Source organism: Odontomachus brunneus, unplaced genomic scaffold (assembly GCF_010583005.1).
Source record: "Odontomachus brunneus isolate Ranch 3 - 2012 unplaced genomic scaffold, Obru_v1 Obru_scaffold_007, whole genome shotgun sequence".
Classification (NCBI taxonomy): Eukaryota; Metazoa; Arthropoda; class Insecta; order Hymenoptera; family Formicidae; genus Odontomachus; species Odontomachus brunneus.
Genome location: NW_022639457.1, coordinates 2955520 through 2971624, shown reverse-complemented (window position 1 = coordinate 2971624; position 16105 = coordinate 2955520). Strand labels below are relative to the sequence as shown.

General features: G+C 46.0%; 4 protein-coding genes and 1 long non-coding RNA gene across 12 annotated transcripts in view; 3 read left to right on the top strand and 2 right to left on the bottom strand.

Annotated features, from left to right (window-relative positions):
- Positions 1-2198: 2198 nt before the first annotated feature.
- On the top strand, positions 2199-4990 carry LOC116853951 (sodium-dependent phosphate transport protein 1, chloroplastic-like). Of its 2 annotated transcripts, XM_032835347.1 has the most exons (8): positions 2199-2390; positions 2489-2648; positions 2739-2851; positions 2925-3056; positions 3135-3342; positions 3421-3565; positions 3718-3832; positions 3921-4076. In XM_032835347.1, exons 1-8 carry the CDS (start codon positions 2199-2201, stop codon positions 4074-4076), a joined length of 1221 nt encoding a protein of 406 aa, XP_032691238.1. The 2 variants fall into 2 exon arrangements, with proteins under 2 accessions (XP_032691238.1, XP_032691237.1); XM_032835346.1 differs by having other exon boundaries at positions 2925-3342; positions 3921-4990.
- Positions 4851-6618, bottom strand: LOC116853952. Its single transcript, XM_032835348.1, has 2 exons — positions 6514-6618; positions 4851-6254 (listed from the first exon to the last, which is right to left on the bottom strand). Exon 2 carries the CDS (start codon positions 6130-6132, stop codon positions 4873-4875), a length of 1260 nt encoding a protein of 419 aa, XP_032691239.1. The 5' UTR covers positions 6133-6254; positions 6514-6618; the 3' UTR covers positions 4851-4872.
- Positions 6619-8103: 1485 nt separating this feature from the next.
- Positions 8104-14000, bottom strand: LOC116853953 (transmembrane protein 53). Of its 3 annotated transcripts, none has more exons than XM_032835349.1 (6): positions 13354-14000; positions 12639-12873; positions 11995-12202; positions 11093-11245; positions 10587-10709; positions 8104-10094 (listed from the first exon to the last, which is right to left on the bottom strand). In XM_032835349.1, exons 1-6 carry the CDS (start codon positions 13373-13375, stop codon positions 9810-9812), a joined length of 1026 nt encoding a protein of 341 aa, XP_032691240.1. In that variant the 5' UTR covers positions 13376-14000; the 3' UTR covers positions 8104-9809. The 3 variants fall into 3 exon arrangements, with proteins under 3 accessions (XP_032691240.1, XP_032691242.1, XP_032691241.1); XM_032835351.1 differs by having other exon boundaries at positions 13808-14000; XM_032835350.1 differs by having other exon boundaries at positions 12639-13283; positions 13354-13999.
- LOC116853955 lies at positions 10094-11097 on the top strand. The gene is made up of 3 exons (XR_004380054.1): positions 10094-10373; positions 10491-10742; positions 10941-11097. It is a non-coding gene; the product is annotated as an uncharacterized LOC116853955 (long non-coding RNA).
- A 271-nt stretch (positions 14001-14271) lies between the features above and the next one.
- The window catches only part of LOC116854027, a 50922-nt gene continuing 49088 nt past the window's right edge, over positions 14272-16105 (top strand). For all 5 annotated transcript variants that reach the window (XR_004380067.1, XR_004380066.1, XM_032835489.1 and 2 more), the window contains exon 1: positions 14272-14415. Coding sequence is in view for 3 of the 5 variants with exons in the window: in XM_032835489.1 (XP_032691380.1) it covers positions 14307-14415 (109 nt within the window). In the remaining 2 variants the exon portion in view is untranslated. The remainder of the gene's footprint in view (positions 14416-16105) is intronic.

The window sequence follows — 16105 nt, the reverse complement described above, 5'->3', positions numbered from 1 at the left end:
TAGTTGTTTCTACTTTACTCTTGATAAACCCACATACTTGTTTAATTTGAACTAAATGTTCGTTACAGAAAGTTAAAGACAATTGTTACTCGCTAAAAAATAATGGCTAAAGCATTACTGCACAACGTACAAATTTTTATATGTATTTGGCACATTGGAATACATTTATAATTATTTTTAATATACAAAAGTAGGTAAAAATACCAATGCCTAGACACGTATCTAATCCTGAACATTGTTTTAATTTCTAATACAAACATTTAAACTTTCAAAATAAAAAAATATATACATATATTCTATGTTGAAAGTTTAAATATTCGTATTTAAAGACTAAAACAATAAGAAAATTCAGAATTAAGTACGTGCCCGAGAATTGGTATGTTTACTTTATTTGGATGTTCTATACGCACATTTGCTAATATATTTTTCAAGTAAAATAAGTAATTAACGAATAATAAAGAAATACTAAATAATCAACATTAATATTTTAATTACCTCAAACGTATAAATGCATAGAATAATATATTAAAAAAATGCGCGTATAAATAAATATATCTCTACAAAATAGTCAATTAAATAACATAATTAAATAAACTAATTGCTGATGTGTCGTACTATTTAAAAATAAGTTTGTTTAACTTATCCGTTAATTCGTATAACTTGATTAGTAAGATACGTCTGATTAACCTTTGAGTCGTACTACTATCTCGTTTTTTTTTTTTATTAGGAATAAAGGGTGTACAAAAAGTGTACGGGTCTAGATGCTAAGCCTATCTGACCTTTACATAATACGAATTCGAAAATGAATACAGTTTTTTTAGGAGTAATATACAGTATTAATAATGTAAGTTGTAACTTATACTACTATCTCGTTTTTTTTTATTTTTTTTTATTGAAATAAAGGGTGTACAATAGAAATGTAAGGTCTAGGAGTTAGCCTATCCGACCTCTAGATAACATATAAAAGTATCGTGTTTTCTCTAGGGTTTTGTACAATACAACGTGTTTGAAAATATGTTTTACTATAATTAAACTTAAGATCTAATTTGATTATGTATGAAATAACAAAAGAAAAACTGAAAACGATTAAATAGAACAAAATGAACATGGACTTCTTAGTCGTTCGAGTTCAAGTTCCGGTTGTGGAGTACTTAAGTTTTTTAATCGACTTCTATACTACTATCTCGAATCTTCATTGAAGTCGCTAGCGGCTCGTAGCGGAGAATTCGAGCACTAAAACAAGTAATTTAGCCGAGACTCAAACCCTATTTATTAACTTTTAATATTTAATTTTTCGAATATTAAGTTTTATTAAATAAATCGTTCGAAATTGAATTAATTTCTTTTTATGCAAATCTATTATGTTGAGGCACGATAATCAACAAACTTTATGAAAAATGCATTGAAAACTTACTTAAAGTAAAAAAATATGTATTTTAAAGCTTCTCTCTCTTTCTTTCTCATTTGCTAACGAGCATTATATTGACTTGTTCGTTGTCTGTGAGCAATCAAATGACATTTATGTAATAAAAAGCAAGAATAAAATCTAACAACATCTAGTTACAGAAATTATAAATTATAAATGGGGATCAGTCAAATTTGAAAATATCGAGACAATACTCGAATCTCGCAGAATCTGATATCGACTTATCGCTCTCCAGGATCACTTTTGGTCTGTTCTTTTTATCTGCACTGCTGAAGTGATGCGATAAGTTAAAGTGAGATAAGTACACTTTCTTTCACTCTAACTTATTGCAGCTGAAAGGAACAGACCACATGTGTTGACACGTCGAATCGTCAATTTCACGGTGTACGTGCTCGTGTTCCGCTCGATCATTATGACGTTTAATCACAATTTCTAACATCAACACGACGCGTTTATCGCCGCGATACAAGCGCGTCAGCACGTTCCCGATGATTTCGAGCATTTCACCCGTGAACTCTCGCGATACTCGATCGTGAGACCTCTCGACTCTCACGACGGTGCGGAGGTTAGATCTCTATTCCGCTTTCACCCTTGCGTTTCGCTCCCTTTCCCTTTGTTCCACGTGAAGCACGAGCGCGTGCACGATTTGCGCGAAACACGAGGAGCGCAAGGGAGAGACGTACGGACGTCGCGAGGGGTTGATTTGGACAGTGCGATGTGACTGCTGCTTGACACCGCTAGTGGACAACTGGTCGATTCACAGAGGTCGAGAATGCCGAGATTCAGGATGTTGCCCCGCACATCGCGGATCGTAGCGCTCTGCTCCGCCGCGAATTTCATCAACGCCGCGGACCGCGTCATCATGCCGATGGCGATCGTGCCGATGACCGACGAGTTCAAGTGGAACTTGTACTGGCAGGGCTGGATACTGTCCGCCTTCGCTTTCGGATACTTCACTAGTCAGGTGAAGCAACAGTCTATCATTGCTTATCCTCACCGTTGTTATATTGTTTTCGTGTAAACATTGCTTATTTGTGTCAACACAATGTTTCTTCCTTTAAGATTATCGGTGCAAGCACAGCCAGTCGCTTTGGATGCAAGACAGTGCTCATGCTGGCGGTTCTGTTATGGTCGATTAGCACAGTGATCACTCCACTGTTGGCACAATCAGTGCCACTGTTAATAGTTTGTAGAGTAGTTTTAGGACTTGGAGAAGGACTGGGTGAGTTTGAGAGAACAGCAGGACAACCAGTAGGACCATGATTTGATATATTGAGGCTGAGAGATCAACAGTATTCTGTTTTCTGTGCAGGCCTACCGGTGATATTTCACTTATTCGCTCATAATGTTCCTGTGGAGGAAAGATCACGTGCTTTTGGTTATCTGATAGCTGCTGGTTCAGTTGGCCAAGTGGTCGCATCTGTTGTGAGTCCACTTGGAAAATTGTGTTTCACGAATTGCAGATAAGTATATGTCCTTCACTGTGTACTTCTTTCAGATATGTCCACACTTGGCATGGCAAACTGGATTTTATCTATTTGGGACTATAGGTATTCTGTGGACTTTGTTGTGGCTGATATTGTATCAGGAGACTAATTCTCAGGATGAGATACCATTGTTTGTTCCTAAGGTAAATTTGAAAGTTCAATTGCTTACATTCAACTACCCTACAGTAGATGCAACACTCTTATTTCTTGATATTTGGCAGGTAGCTCAAAACAGAAGTTTACGATGGACCGAATTCATTGCCCATTGGCCTTTGTGGGCTTTGTATATAGCGCATTTCGCGATGAACTGGACTAACTACATAATAATGCAGTGGCTACCAACTTACTTGGCAAGAAATCTGTCTGCAAACAAGGAAAGCATTAGCTTGACGGCGCTCCCTTACATTGTTAACTCTCTCATTGGTATTGGTGAGTGCATAGCATACAATCGTTATCTCTCAGCTTTATTAGAATTTATATTTTATAGAAACATATCTCTTATTACAGTTGCTGGCCACAGCGCCGATAGCTTGATACAAAAGAGATGGTCGGTGTTATCTGTGAGAAGATTAATGACAAACATAGGCCTAGTGGGACCGGGTGCATTCCTATTGGCTTTCTGTGCCGTAGATAATCTCCTTGCCGCCGTCATGTACGTACAACAATCTCTGTATCATTATCACGTATGTAATGTCGTATCAAATTTGCAATATCGATTGTTTTCTCATAATGATTATTATTTATACTTTTCATGGAGATGAAAGCGATTTTCATAAGAGTTATATCTAAATTACAATTTTGCAGTTTCGTTTCGATATCCATGGGCCTTTGCGCGTGCAATTCTGCCGGGCATCTCAGTAATCACGCGGACATAGCTCCGAATCATGCGGGAGTTACATTCGCAGTCTCAAATACAATTGTAAGAATATTTTTCGAAATGTATCTACACATACAGACACACACGTACACATCGGTACAACATTAGTTGACACCACGTCAATTTTCAGGCGACAGTACCTGGAATTCTGTGCGGCCCGCTGACGGCCGAATTAGTGACTGCCTCGCACGGCTGGTGGATGCCGGTTTTCGTGTTGGCGGCCGCGATTAACTTTACCGGGGCTATAATATACCAGAGCCACAGCTCGGCGCTTCCAGTATTGTGATATGCTCTACTTTTCGGGCAGCGGTTGTGCGCCACCGAAGAGAAAGCAACGACAAAATGTCTGTCGAAGACAATGCAGAGATGGGTGTTTACACTGAGCCTGTTGTGAACGATTTCTAGTGCATCGATTGTGAATATTCGCAAGGACCTACACGCATACACACGTACGCACACGCACACGCGGCGCGTTCGATCATTAAATATCGGCCAGTCGATAACATATCAAGATATCGTATTTATACTTTAATCATGGAATTAACCGAATGTGATTTTCACGAATAGTGCCATAATCTCTATCTATACGTAGCATAAATGTACAGAACGGAATTGGCTTCGAGGATTCATCGAGGGCGTGTGTACATGTTTATGACATCATGCGCTTTTATTTATATATGTATATATACATAATAAATTAGTGGACAACGTTTTGTGATACACATATATATATATATGTTCTGATATATCAGATTTTTATTTAGTCAGAGTTACATAGGACGCAAGATGTATATTCTATAAAACTCATAAGACTGTGTATATAAAAGAAATTTTAACTTTCACGTTTATATGTATATATATATATATTTTTAAGTAATTTAAAACATCGAAGAGAGAGAAGGAGAAAGAGACACAGCACACACGCTTCATCGGTATGTCGTGGGGAAACCGAGAAACAGCAAAGTTTGTAAAATGTTAAAGTTAAAAATGATTTAAGAGCAATACAAAGCGAGCTGATTCTACAATGTAACTTATGCAGAGCACACTTATGCGATCACGCGCGGCTGATGTTATTACGTGAATTATAAGAGCAGGTCCTTTCTCAAGTATTCCGACTGCAACATTTGCGACAGTTTATCCCCGGGTACACTTTTGTTCAGAACGTTCAATCCTATTTTAATAAAAGCGTCACCCTCGCAACTTGTTGCGCTTGATTGTTTCAAAGCGGATCTCGCGTCGACGAGCTCGGACGAACTGTCTTCAACTGACTTATCGTCATTTACTATCCGATCCTGTCGTATAGTATCGGCGAACGTTGTTTGCGCGGCGTTCCAACGGTCCTCTCTCGCGCTTTCCTCCGTGTCGACGCCGGCATCGTCACGTTTCTCAAGGAAGAAGTCGTCGTGGAGCCCGCGCGATCCGATATTGAGGCTCGCGAGCATGTCCGCGATGTCGTTCGCCGACGGTTCCACGTCTCGCGGACGCTCTTCCGCCTTGTCTTCCTCGATATCGGGCAGCTTGCGGCGTAACTCGCCGACGCAGTTCCGCAGGTACTCGTCGACGGAAGCCCTGACGCTCGCTCTCGTCGCACCGACGTCTCTGAGCGCTGCTCTCGTTGCATCTCGCCTCTCACTACGGCTACTTACGATCGTGTGAACCGATCTGACGTCGATGTTACGCGCGTTAGTACATGCATCAGGTCGCATCTTCGTGGTGCGTTGCGACGAGAGCGAATCCTCGTTCGAGCGTTCATCCGTCGTGATATCCTTCGTAGCTTCGTGGAGTCGCATCGTGTCCCAATCGATCGGATCAACGTCGAAGTTCCTCGAGCGATTCAAACTTGCCGACTGGAAGCTAGCTTTCCCCTTGGGAAAGATCGTGCTTCTCGCGACTTCACTATCCTCCTCCAGGCTCGACTTGCTCATCCCCGCTCTGAAGACGTCGCTCGCGCTTTTGCGCAAGCAACGACTCGCCCAGGGATCCAGGCAGCGCTTCTGAACTCTGTCCACGTCACGCGTCATTCTGTCGACTATCTTGGACCACCTTGTCGTGGAAGCGTTGCCGATGCGAGCTCTCTCCTTCCTCCGATCCCTTCCTTCCCGCAACGCTCGCCAAGCCGACTTCACGTGTTCCACTTCGCGATCCACGTTGCTCTGCTCGTCTGGAGTGCGAATGACGATTCCCGCATTTGCAATCGCAACAATGGAAAAAGGAAGGAAGAGGACGAAGCAGACAAGAGGGAAGATAACAAAAAGAGACTCACGTTTATCAAGTTTGCACGACGTTCTCGTCTGGTCCTCTCTACTTAGTATCGGCAAGCGTGCGTCCCGATTGAAACTCATTATAATCGAATTTGGATCAGCCGTTATGAAATCAGCACGCGAATTTAATTCCGGCAGGACAGGCGTCTTTCGCTTCGCGAGATCCGTGTTACGAATTAATGCAGATTTGACCGATGCAGGAGCTACGCATAATCAACGGATATTACGAAAATGGCAGATGTCTCGCATTATATTCTTGGACGTTATATTTCCAGACATTTGAGAGATTCGTCGAAAAAATATGATGTAAAAAATTCATCACAAAATATGCATCCTCTCCTCCTCGCCCTCCGCGTTGCCACTCCCGTCCCTTCCTCACGCGTGTCCCATATAATTAAAATTGCACGGAATTCGGCGAGTAATCGGATGGTATAACCGGAATATATAATTTCGGCTCGACACCTGTTTTCGCAGGAGGCAGTCCTCGGTCCGAATTATGCGTGGAGTGCGAGCGGGCCTGCGATGTTAATGAATTCGTGCGCTCAGCACGACCGTGCAGATTAAATTCGTAGACGAAATTACTCGTCGCCGGGACCCTCACGGGACTCGCGCGCAACTTTTTGCCCTGCTTCGCTATATTTTCCGCTATCTGTGTTTCGGGGAGTTTTCTCATTAACGTCAATAATGAGTTTTTTCCATGACGAAAAGAAAGAGAGAAAGAGAGAGAAGAGGAGAGAGAGAGCTCGCGAACTTGTAATGATCTCAGCAAAATTTTTAACTAACACATGTAAATTATGCAAGTGTACTACTTCGTGAGAGTTCGGCTGAAGATAAGACACGCTATTAAATTAGAAATTCGTTCACAAGGGTGAACGTACGATGTCGCGCTTAGCCGCCTGAGTGTCCTCCTTGGGTCGCTTCGTCTTGATCTGATTTGGAACTGTGTCGAGTCGTGGACTGCCATCGACATTGCTGCTCGATCGTTTCCTTCGCGAATCCAGATTGTCGGCGCGGTCGAGATCTCGCGAGGATCTTGACAATTTCCGCTTGTCGATTTTAGTCAAGCGTGTTCTGCGGAAATTCCAGAAGTTTCTTGAACGCGTGATGACCGACTTGCACGTTGTGCAATTGTCAATGAAAAATAGGTTTCGCTTTTTTACTTTATGTAAGCGTTTATACAATTGGATCTTTCGGGATGGCGTTTATCTCCACCCACCCTGGGCAGCGTAGACCCATGAAGTCCCGTCGTTCCTTTCGCCGCGTTTCGACCAGCGCGACGCAATCTCTTGAAGTCACTGAAAATTGACATTTTGTATCTGTGCGCAAGCAGAGTTTCACGATTGTATGATCTGCGCGCTCACCTCGTCGCAGGCAGTGCGGGCAATTTGTCTTTTGACTTAACTGTGTGTATCGACGGTGTTCTCCTTGCCGCTTCTCGCTCTGCGTTTTGAACAAAAACTGTCAAGCCGTTAATTCGGTTGTACTCCTCGCGATTTTGCTCCTTGGCGCGGACGGAGATCTGCCTCGTCGCGATGAAGGAAATGGATGCACAATGAGATATAGCGGATAACGTCGCCGACGTTTGTCGATCCTAAGGACGAAGAACCGTCGCGTTTGATTCTCTTTTTTTCCGAATTCTCCCCAAGTTACACTTTATGAGATTATATTTTCCACTTTTCAGCGAGCTTTTTGAAACTCAAGCGACGTTCGGACGGGAGGAGGAAGTCCGTGGTTTGTGCGGTAGTCATTGATATGACAACCTTTTCGACACGATACCCGATCAGCGAACAATGTCAGAACTCAATCTTCTATCACTGGCTCTTTTCAATGTTAATTGAATGTTAATTGGTTGTATCGTTGCTGCGTCGCGGCTTGCTTCACGCGTGTTGTTTGCTGTCAATTTTGGCAGCTCAGGCTTCGTGACTTTAGTGTCGGAGTGTTCCTGTGTTTTCTGGCCTAGTCTAATAAAAAAGGAACACTGAAATCGCGATCAGAAAAAAGGGAGAAGATAAATTTGGACATTATCATCATAGATTAAATGAGAACAGAATGTCGCAGATATTTATCAGTCTTTATTCGTGTAACTAATCGACAGATCAAAATATATTATATTATTTATATATATATGTATAGATGTGTTTTGCAACGACACCCGATACAGCTATACTCTCGGGCGACGAGAGTTTATCACTGATATAATTTTTTAGATACAAGGAGAATTTTGCGCGAGAGCGCGCGTTCGTAGTTCCTTAGTCGATATTAAATGCCATGCAATCGAGCTGTGAGTTGCGAAAGCTCAAATCAAGTCCAGCTTGATTCTTTTGTGCGGGTTCTCTCTTTGCGTAAAGATGTAAAGAGTGAAAGCGACAACATTGCGCGAGATACTGTTTATTACGTAGGATTTCCTAGAAACGCATCGATCCTGTCCCAGAAATTAGTCAATCGATCGTTATCCTATCGAGATCGCGTCTCATCGTCCCATCGTCGGAGAACAATACCCGTCGACAAACGAGAAATCGCGTCGCTCGCGAGGATACGCTGGAACGAGCGCGTCCATGACTACGAGTACTTTGTAAGCTACTAAAAGGATCGGCGTGATCGCTCGGACACGCGGTGGCGGAAGAGGTCGAACGGAAGTTTACAAACGAAGAATCAAGCTGAGACGGGGACAACGTAGGAGAAATTAAGGCGAAGGAGAGAGAGGACGTGTGGAGTCGGCTGTTTTTTTCGTTGCCTCCGCGAGGACCGGGGGACATTCTGACAAGGCTCTCACGATGCCGCAAACAGTGCAAACGTGCAAACTCGCCCCGGGGGGTGATCTCGGCTCTGATTCATTGAACACGCGATCGCTGGAGCGAAATCGCCAGATAAAGCGAATCGCCGTGCAAATTCGCGTGGACGAGTCGCGTGGACGAGTCGCGTGGACGAGTCGCGGATGCATGATGAGTCTTCTGTGAACCGGCTGTGTTCGTAGGAATCGCAAGAGGCTCGAGTAAACGTACACAGAGACGTGAGAATCAGCGTAGGCTTCGGCAAATTTTCGTACCTCGAGTGAGGTACGTGGAGGCGCGTCTTTTGGCGCGCAACGGAACTTCTCGAAAGATCTTACGCCACCGTGTGTGCGGTCTCCCTCGGCTCATCGACTAGACTTCTTCACTCGAAATGATAAGCACACTTCGTACAAAATAGCTCTACGCGTTCCGACGAACGTAGCACCGTTTCCAGCATCTCGGACATCGTCCCTTTGCCTTTCGCGCGAAACGAAAGAGTCGAAAAGAACGCCCGGGAATTCGTTTTTGGGTAGATCGAGTTCCTGATCCTCGCAGTCGGGAACTGATCCCGAGTTCTGTGGGCCGTCTGTCTTCCGGTTCTATCGCCAACCGTTCGCTTCGACGTAGCTTAACTCTACTCTTGAGGAACTAATAACTTCTAATAACACAATTGTCCTATCACAGAATCAAAAATAGCAGTTGAAGCGACCAGAAGGGAACACATCGCAAAAAAAAACAAATAAATAAATAAATAAATAAATAAATAAAAGGGGAATCAATGTTCCTACTCGTGGCGATCAGGAAGCCGCGCTTCCCCTGAACAAATTCTGCGCGTTTTACTTTTCAATTCTTTCGTCTCTCGCGGTTATTCTTGCGCGTATACGGGAACGAACGATCCTCTCTCCCTTTATACACCCGCGGGATCCCGGCGCGATCCCGCAGGCGGGTACTCTATTTTATCTATTAACGTCTCTCCCGTTCTCCTCTCTAATTCTGCTGACTGGTGGCCTCGTGTGGCAGCACGACGCGCTTGATGAGTCCCGGCGGCGCGTCGTAGCCCTGGGAGCCGTGATCGTCGCCGCGGTCCAGGGACGACAGCAGGCTCCTGGACGCACTCGGCGAGGTCAGGCATTCGTGGACGAAGCTGCACACAGTGTTGACGTAGACGTCGCGGTAGGTGGCATAGTGCTTGACGTGCGGCGAATTGGTGAACAGCACCAGCTGCACTCGCACGCCACGCTCGGCCCGTCGGCTGGCGAACTTCTCCACGTCCTGGACAGATTTTGGAGATCCGCGAGTTATTTCCAGCGCATCTATTCTCGGAGCGTTCACCCTCTCAGCGTGGGAGAACCTGCTCGCATCTTAGACCGGTCTCACAGATCTTTCTTCTTCATCAGGGATGAAGAAATTAATGTGTGCTCGCCTATATGTTTGATTCCTAGAGAGACTTACGGCAACTGAGAAAATGCACGGAAGAAAAACAGTTCCGTTGGTGTAACTGAATTTTCTGTTACTTCTAGGACCAGATGAAAACCAGATTCTTTGCAGGAGGTATTTAGAAAATTGTTATTTTAACTGAGTTTTAATGTGGTTGAATGTTCAGGCGAATGTTTCCGGTTAAAAGGCCATAAATATGATTTTGTATTTGTCGTCTGGTCCCCCATTCAGTTACCCAAACTCAAATCTTTCTTCCGTGCGCGACGTGGACCTGAGAGACGTGGCCATCGCTGCGAGGCTCTGACTTAGAAGACGAAGGGAACTCACGGACGCTGGGATCAGAGTGTCGCTGTTGGAATACAAGAACAGCTGAGGCCAGGAGTAGGCTTCCTCGGCGAGGGCGATCGGGTTCGTCTGGATGGGAGTTCTGCTGAACGCCTGCGCGATCACCTAATGAACAAGAATCGACATATGAGTTGACAGGTAACGTCGACACAAACCTGAAATCAATAGACTCGACGATCATTTCGTGTCTGTTATCAATGAATCGAAAGATGATCGACAAAAGTCGATTCTGAAGTTTTCTTCCTTTTAATTCTATCGCCAATCGTTAGGTTTAACATAGCCTTGCTCGACAATTAAGGAACTAGTCCTTCTAATAAAACAATTTTGCTGTCACAGAGTCCAAAACAATGAGCAGAGCAACAAGTCTACAACGAACACTTGCAGTTAAAAGAAGAAAAGAAATTAATTTCCAATCGCGACGATCAGGAAGCCGTGATTTCCCGGCAGCATTGACTGACGTGCGCTTATCGAGCATGCAAGCCGTTTACCTCGAAGAACCACAACACAGATATAAAGAACGTGATGACGAATGACATGGGCAGGTTCGTGAGGGGATGACCGCCGATAATCGCGCTGATCGCCTTGAAGAGCGCCGTTAATCTTCTCTCTCCGGGCGCGCTGTCGAATATCACTCCTCGGACCTGCAATTCCAGTTGCGGATTATCGAACTGCGTATCGCGACTGTTGCTACACACAGAAAAATACATTTTAGAGTAAATGTTACTTGTTTCAAGTATTTCATAAAACTTGTATATCCACAAATCCATCATAAGTTCGTCACGAGCATCAAATTTATTCGAGATATATTTTGAATTTTAGTAAGTTTAGTATTTCAATCAGGAATACAAAATTAAAACAAATATTCGTTCTGTTTACTATATAAAGTAGAGAACCAACTTTCTCCTGGTTAAAATTCGGTATTCTCGCAAAGAGAGTAAATTCTTCTCTTGAGTACATAGTAATGAGCTTTCTCGAAACTTATAATGAGTATATTTGAAGTCTATCATCAAGAGAGAGAAAGTACTCTTTGCTGAAGATAACCTTTACTTCAAAGAAGGAAAGTAAAACGAGCGATCTCTTTTCTTGGTGGAGTAGAACAATTTCTCTTTACGTATTCTCACGCAAAAAAGTGGGCCACCATCGCGCTTTACAACATGATTTTGCATAGCGCTTCTCCCGCGGTGCATTCAATTTTGAATCTCGACAGATTTACTCAAAGTTGGGAATCGACGGGTCGATGCAATAACTCGCCGAATCTCGGCGTAGGTCTTCGTTGAAGACCAACACGTCCCGACTTCGCGAAGAGTCGCAAAATCTGGCGCGATGGCAGCGTGGATCGCGCCCTGAGAGTTTCCGCGACAGAGTTCAGCGCAGAGTTCGCGCTGTCTACCTCGAACGGCGTGTTAGCTCTCTGCATGGCGAGGCTAACGTGCTGATAGAGGATCGCGCCGCCGTTGCTGAAGACGTGGAAGAAGATCGGGTGCTCGTCCAGCCGCTTGTCGGTGATCACCTGCAGCAGCCGCTTGCCGATGTAAGGCATCTTATCCCTGCGCCAGAACAGGCACTCCACCGGCGCGGTGTAACGCAGCGTGATGCAGCTGCGGGAATGAACAGAGATACAGTAATGGGAATTAACGCGCGATTAAGTCGCGTTACACGCCGGCCATGCAGCATCGATCATTGTTTGTTCGACCGGTTTGATCCTAATGAAGCGGACGCGCACTACCGTCTCTAACTCGAACAACTCGAACTTCACTCGAAGCAATTTCCGCGGAAAACGAGGACTTCCCTCGCCAAGCGAGGCTTCACCTCGCTTCACCTTCAATCGATCCCGCGAACTACGCACCGAGACCCGGATGTCACTTCGCGGTGTATCGCTTGCTCGAGTGACCAGATAAAAAATTGCGACACGAGTTGCACTTTTCTGCATCTCCGGCTGTCTACCGATGCTCCACCGACTCGGGTTTTCACTGAGCTCGCGCTCGCACGAGCTCGAAGCCGCGCGTAAAATCGGCGAGAGAGTCGCGGGAATACCTTTTCTCCTCGTAGATCGCGCTGTACTTGGCCAAGTAACGGTCTTGACAGCCGGCCCATCCTAGTAGGACGACGACCGGCCGCTTGTCCTCCTCGTATACGAACACGAACTCCTCCCGCTGGTCTTGCCCGCTGGTGGTCAGCGTCGGGTCCTTCGGGGACGGCGGAAACGGCGGGAACATGATGTAATAATCCAGGTCCTCCTGGTCGCTCATCTCGCCCGTTTGCCGTGCTCCTGCTCACGAGGAGGAGGACGAAAAGGGAGGAGGAGGAGGAGGGAGGGAGGGAAGAGAAGGAGAGGATACGACAAAGAGAAAGACAGAGACAGAAAGAGAGAGAGAAAGAGAGAGAGAGAGAGAGAGTGAGAGAGGACGAGCGGGGGTGCGAAGGGACGCGCGCGCGAGCATGAACTAGCTACACCGGGGTGGCTCTCCTCGTCGCCTCGACTCGTCGGGCTTGCGTACGTCGTTCGGGACGCTCGGAACGCGCCGTAGGATCGATATCCGTGGGTGTTACAGCGGAGAGCTAGGTCGACTCTACGACGAGGACAAATGGCGCCAACGATCGTACGATGGGAGCGCGCGTCTCCACCTCCTCCTCAAGTCAAGCCGGCGCGAGCCGACGAACCGGTGTAACCGGTGGGAACTGGTGCAATTTCGGTCGGGTTACTTTCTCTACGCGCTCTGGTGAGAGCGCCTCATTCGTCAGTCCTTACCTATCCATTCACAACTCGACATTCTCGAACATGTCGGCCTCGCACATTACCTTCGAGCGTTTCTCCGTCGGACATTGAAAGACTTTCGAGGCTCGTGAATGGCACGCGTGACACGACACTCAGACTGAGCTCCACGATTTAGCATTGTCAACAAGCTTGAGTCATACGTGTGAGATAAGATAGTTGTACTTTGACCTTGGCGTTCGTAATCGCGCGGCTACCGTCGAGAACTGATGATTCATATCGCGCGGTCAAAGATCGCGATTTGCGATTTACTATTTGGATGTGACATATCGCGAGGCGATGAGGGAGATTTTCGTTTTGATGAAATGTATGATGAGATATGCACGACTCGACGGAAATAAAAAGTGCGCGCGAGGATTCACGGACGGCGGATAATTCTCTCCGTGTTTTTCGAGAGATCGAGGCTGAATCCCTCGGGATTATTTCTCACCTGATGATTATCCGTACGGATAATCGATCCGTCGATCGTGCAATTTCTCCGCTTAACAATCAGCTGATCTGATCTCGCGATGGGAGCAACGAAGCGGCAGGGATCTGCCAAATAGCGTTCCCATGGTAAGAGAAAAGCGCGCGGCCGCTCCTCGCCGGCGCTCACTCGCGACGGATCCTTCGCGGATCTCCTCTGCGCGGCGCGCCAGGCTCGTGGCGCCCACTACCGGTCGGCTCGCGAGTCGTATAACGGGTTGTCATCGGGCAGGCGCGCCTCGCTGGACCGCTCGCAGCATCCAGGAGCTGCGCGCCGGCCGCCCGCCAGTCCCGCAACGCGCAAAGCGAGATGGAACTGGAGCGACGAGGAGGAGAGGCGGCGCGAGAGAGAAAGAGAGAGAGAGAGAGAGAGAGAGAGAGAGCAGCGGCGTTTCAAACTCAAAATCTAACGAGGAACACTCAGAGCCACGCGAGCGGCCGCGCGACGCGGTACGAGCGTTTGAATGCCGCCGGTGCGAACGCGGCGCGTTATGTGCATCGAGAAACGTTCGAGCCGCGCGGGGCTCGCTTGTGTCGTCCTGTTCCTTCTCGTGGGAATTGCTCTGCCGACCGGTGAGTGCGATTTCTTCAGGAGCGAAACGAGAAGAACGCGAGAGAAATTAAATATATCGCGTGCACGCGCGCGCGCTTGTAGCATGTACGTCGAGCAATTCGAACGGTTCCTTTTCCTCGTCAACGACGAGGAGACACGTAATCACTGTTGGGAACAGTCTTGCCTCTCATCCGAAAGTGTGCTATTCATCCTCTTCACGAAGCAGTCTTTTATTCACCAGCTACTCACAGACCAGCGTCTCACACGTTGACACCACTGACAAAACATCATTTAGTGGTCCCGCCATTGGCGGCATTTTCGGCAGAGGAGGCTGCTTCGCAACTGTTGAAGAATTCGTCAATCTGATTGGCGTATGCTCCTAATCTTGGCTGAATCTAGGAACGTGTATTAATCGGGGAATCGATTGTGTATTAAGACCGGTATTCATAGTCGGATCTTATATTTAAGACCGTCTTAAGTTCATCTTTAAATATTCCATAGCTAATGAAATAATCTGTAGAGCATCTGGAGGATAACTTAAGACGATTTTAACTATAAGATCTGACTATGAATACCGACCTGACACAACGTAGTGAAAAATGCAAAAGTGAACGAATTCATTAGATGATGTAATACATTTGTTCACATTTGTAATTTTCGCCAAGTGTTGATTTAACAACAGTCGCAAAGCAGTTTTCTCTGTTGAACACAGTTGTTTCAACATTCGCCCCGCAAGCTCTGCTTCTCGCGTCAATTCGCAAAACAAAGAGAAGAAAAGAGCGAAAATTTGCCGTGACGCGGGTGAAATTAATTAAGTGGATGTATAGCTCGTTATTATAAATTATTCATTAATTATGCAGTGTAATGAATTGGAGAGAGAGCGCGACGTAATAAACGAAACTCGTGAGGCTCGTGAAATCATGATTATTCGCGAAAGAGACACAGATTGACTTGCGCGATTCTCTCTCTCTTTTTTTAAGCGCTCTTCTACCTCTCGTCGTCGATCGCCAAATACGCGAAACTGATTCAATCGCGTGCGCTTTAACGTGCATTCGCATTTTAATTTACACGGGGCGCGTCTGAAAAAAATAGAGAATAAAGGGCCCCGCCTGTGCCCCGCGGCAGGGAGCAAAGGCCGAAACGACATGTTTGTTTACGTTTAACGGAGAGGCGGGCTTATGAATAAAGAACGCGCAAACCGTAATAACATGCAAATTTCATTCTCGTGCTTTTTAAGCAAGGCGAAGTAGGATCTTGCCGGAAATTGGCCGGCCCGGCAGCCACGGCTCCGATTGTTTCGTGCGGCGTTTCACGCGTGCATTATCGCCGCCGCAGAAAATGCGCGAGAATTATTGTCCAATTAAAGCGCCGCCCGCGGTCGCACGATCGCCATTGAAAGCGTAGCCGGCGCGCCTATGTGTGTGGTGCGAGTCAATGATAAATCATACATTCCGCGCGCTTGTGTGTCACGCCTAACCACTCCGGCGTAAGCGCAAAGCCCCTTTTGGGTCTTTCTTCTCTCCTTTACGATTCTCCCCCACCTTTTCTCTCTCTTCCTTTGGAATAATAGAAAACGGCCGGCATAATAAAACAGCTATTTTACATTACATTCTTTCCCATTTGTATCGCGCAAGAGATACGCGCGAGGAGAGAATACGTACCGTGCTCTCTCTCTCTCTCTCTCTCTCTCTCTCTCTCTCTCTCTCTCTC

Coding starts and splice junctions, on each gene's coding strand:
- LOC116853951 (XM_032835346.1), top strand. CDS start 2,199: ATGCCGAGATTCAGGATGTTGCCCCGCACATCGCGGATCGTAGCGCTC. Junction 2,649..2,738: donor AGGACTTGGAGAAGGACTGG/GTGAGTTTGAGA, acceptor TTTTCTGTGCAG/GCCTACCGGTGATATTTCAC. Junction 2,852..2,924: donor GCCAAGTGGTCGCATCTGTT/GTGAGTCCACTT, acceptor TACTTCTTTCAG/ATATGTCCACACTTGGCATG.
- LOC116853952 (XM_032835348.1), bottom strand. CDS start 6,132: ATGAGTTTCAATCGGGACGCACGCTTGCCGATACTAAGTAGAGAGGAC.
- LOC116853953 (XM_032835349.1), bottom strand. CDS start 13,375: ATGTCGAGTTGTGAATGGATAG. Junction 12,874..13,353: donor GTCGAGTTGTGAATGGATAG/GTAAGGACTGAC, acceptor CCTCGTGAGCAG/GAGCACGGCAAACGGGCGAG. Junction 10,095..10,586: donor ACACTCTGATCCCAGCGTCC/GTGAGTTCCCTT, acceptor AAATCTGTCCAG/GACGTGGAGAAGTTCGCCAG.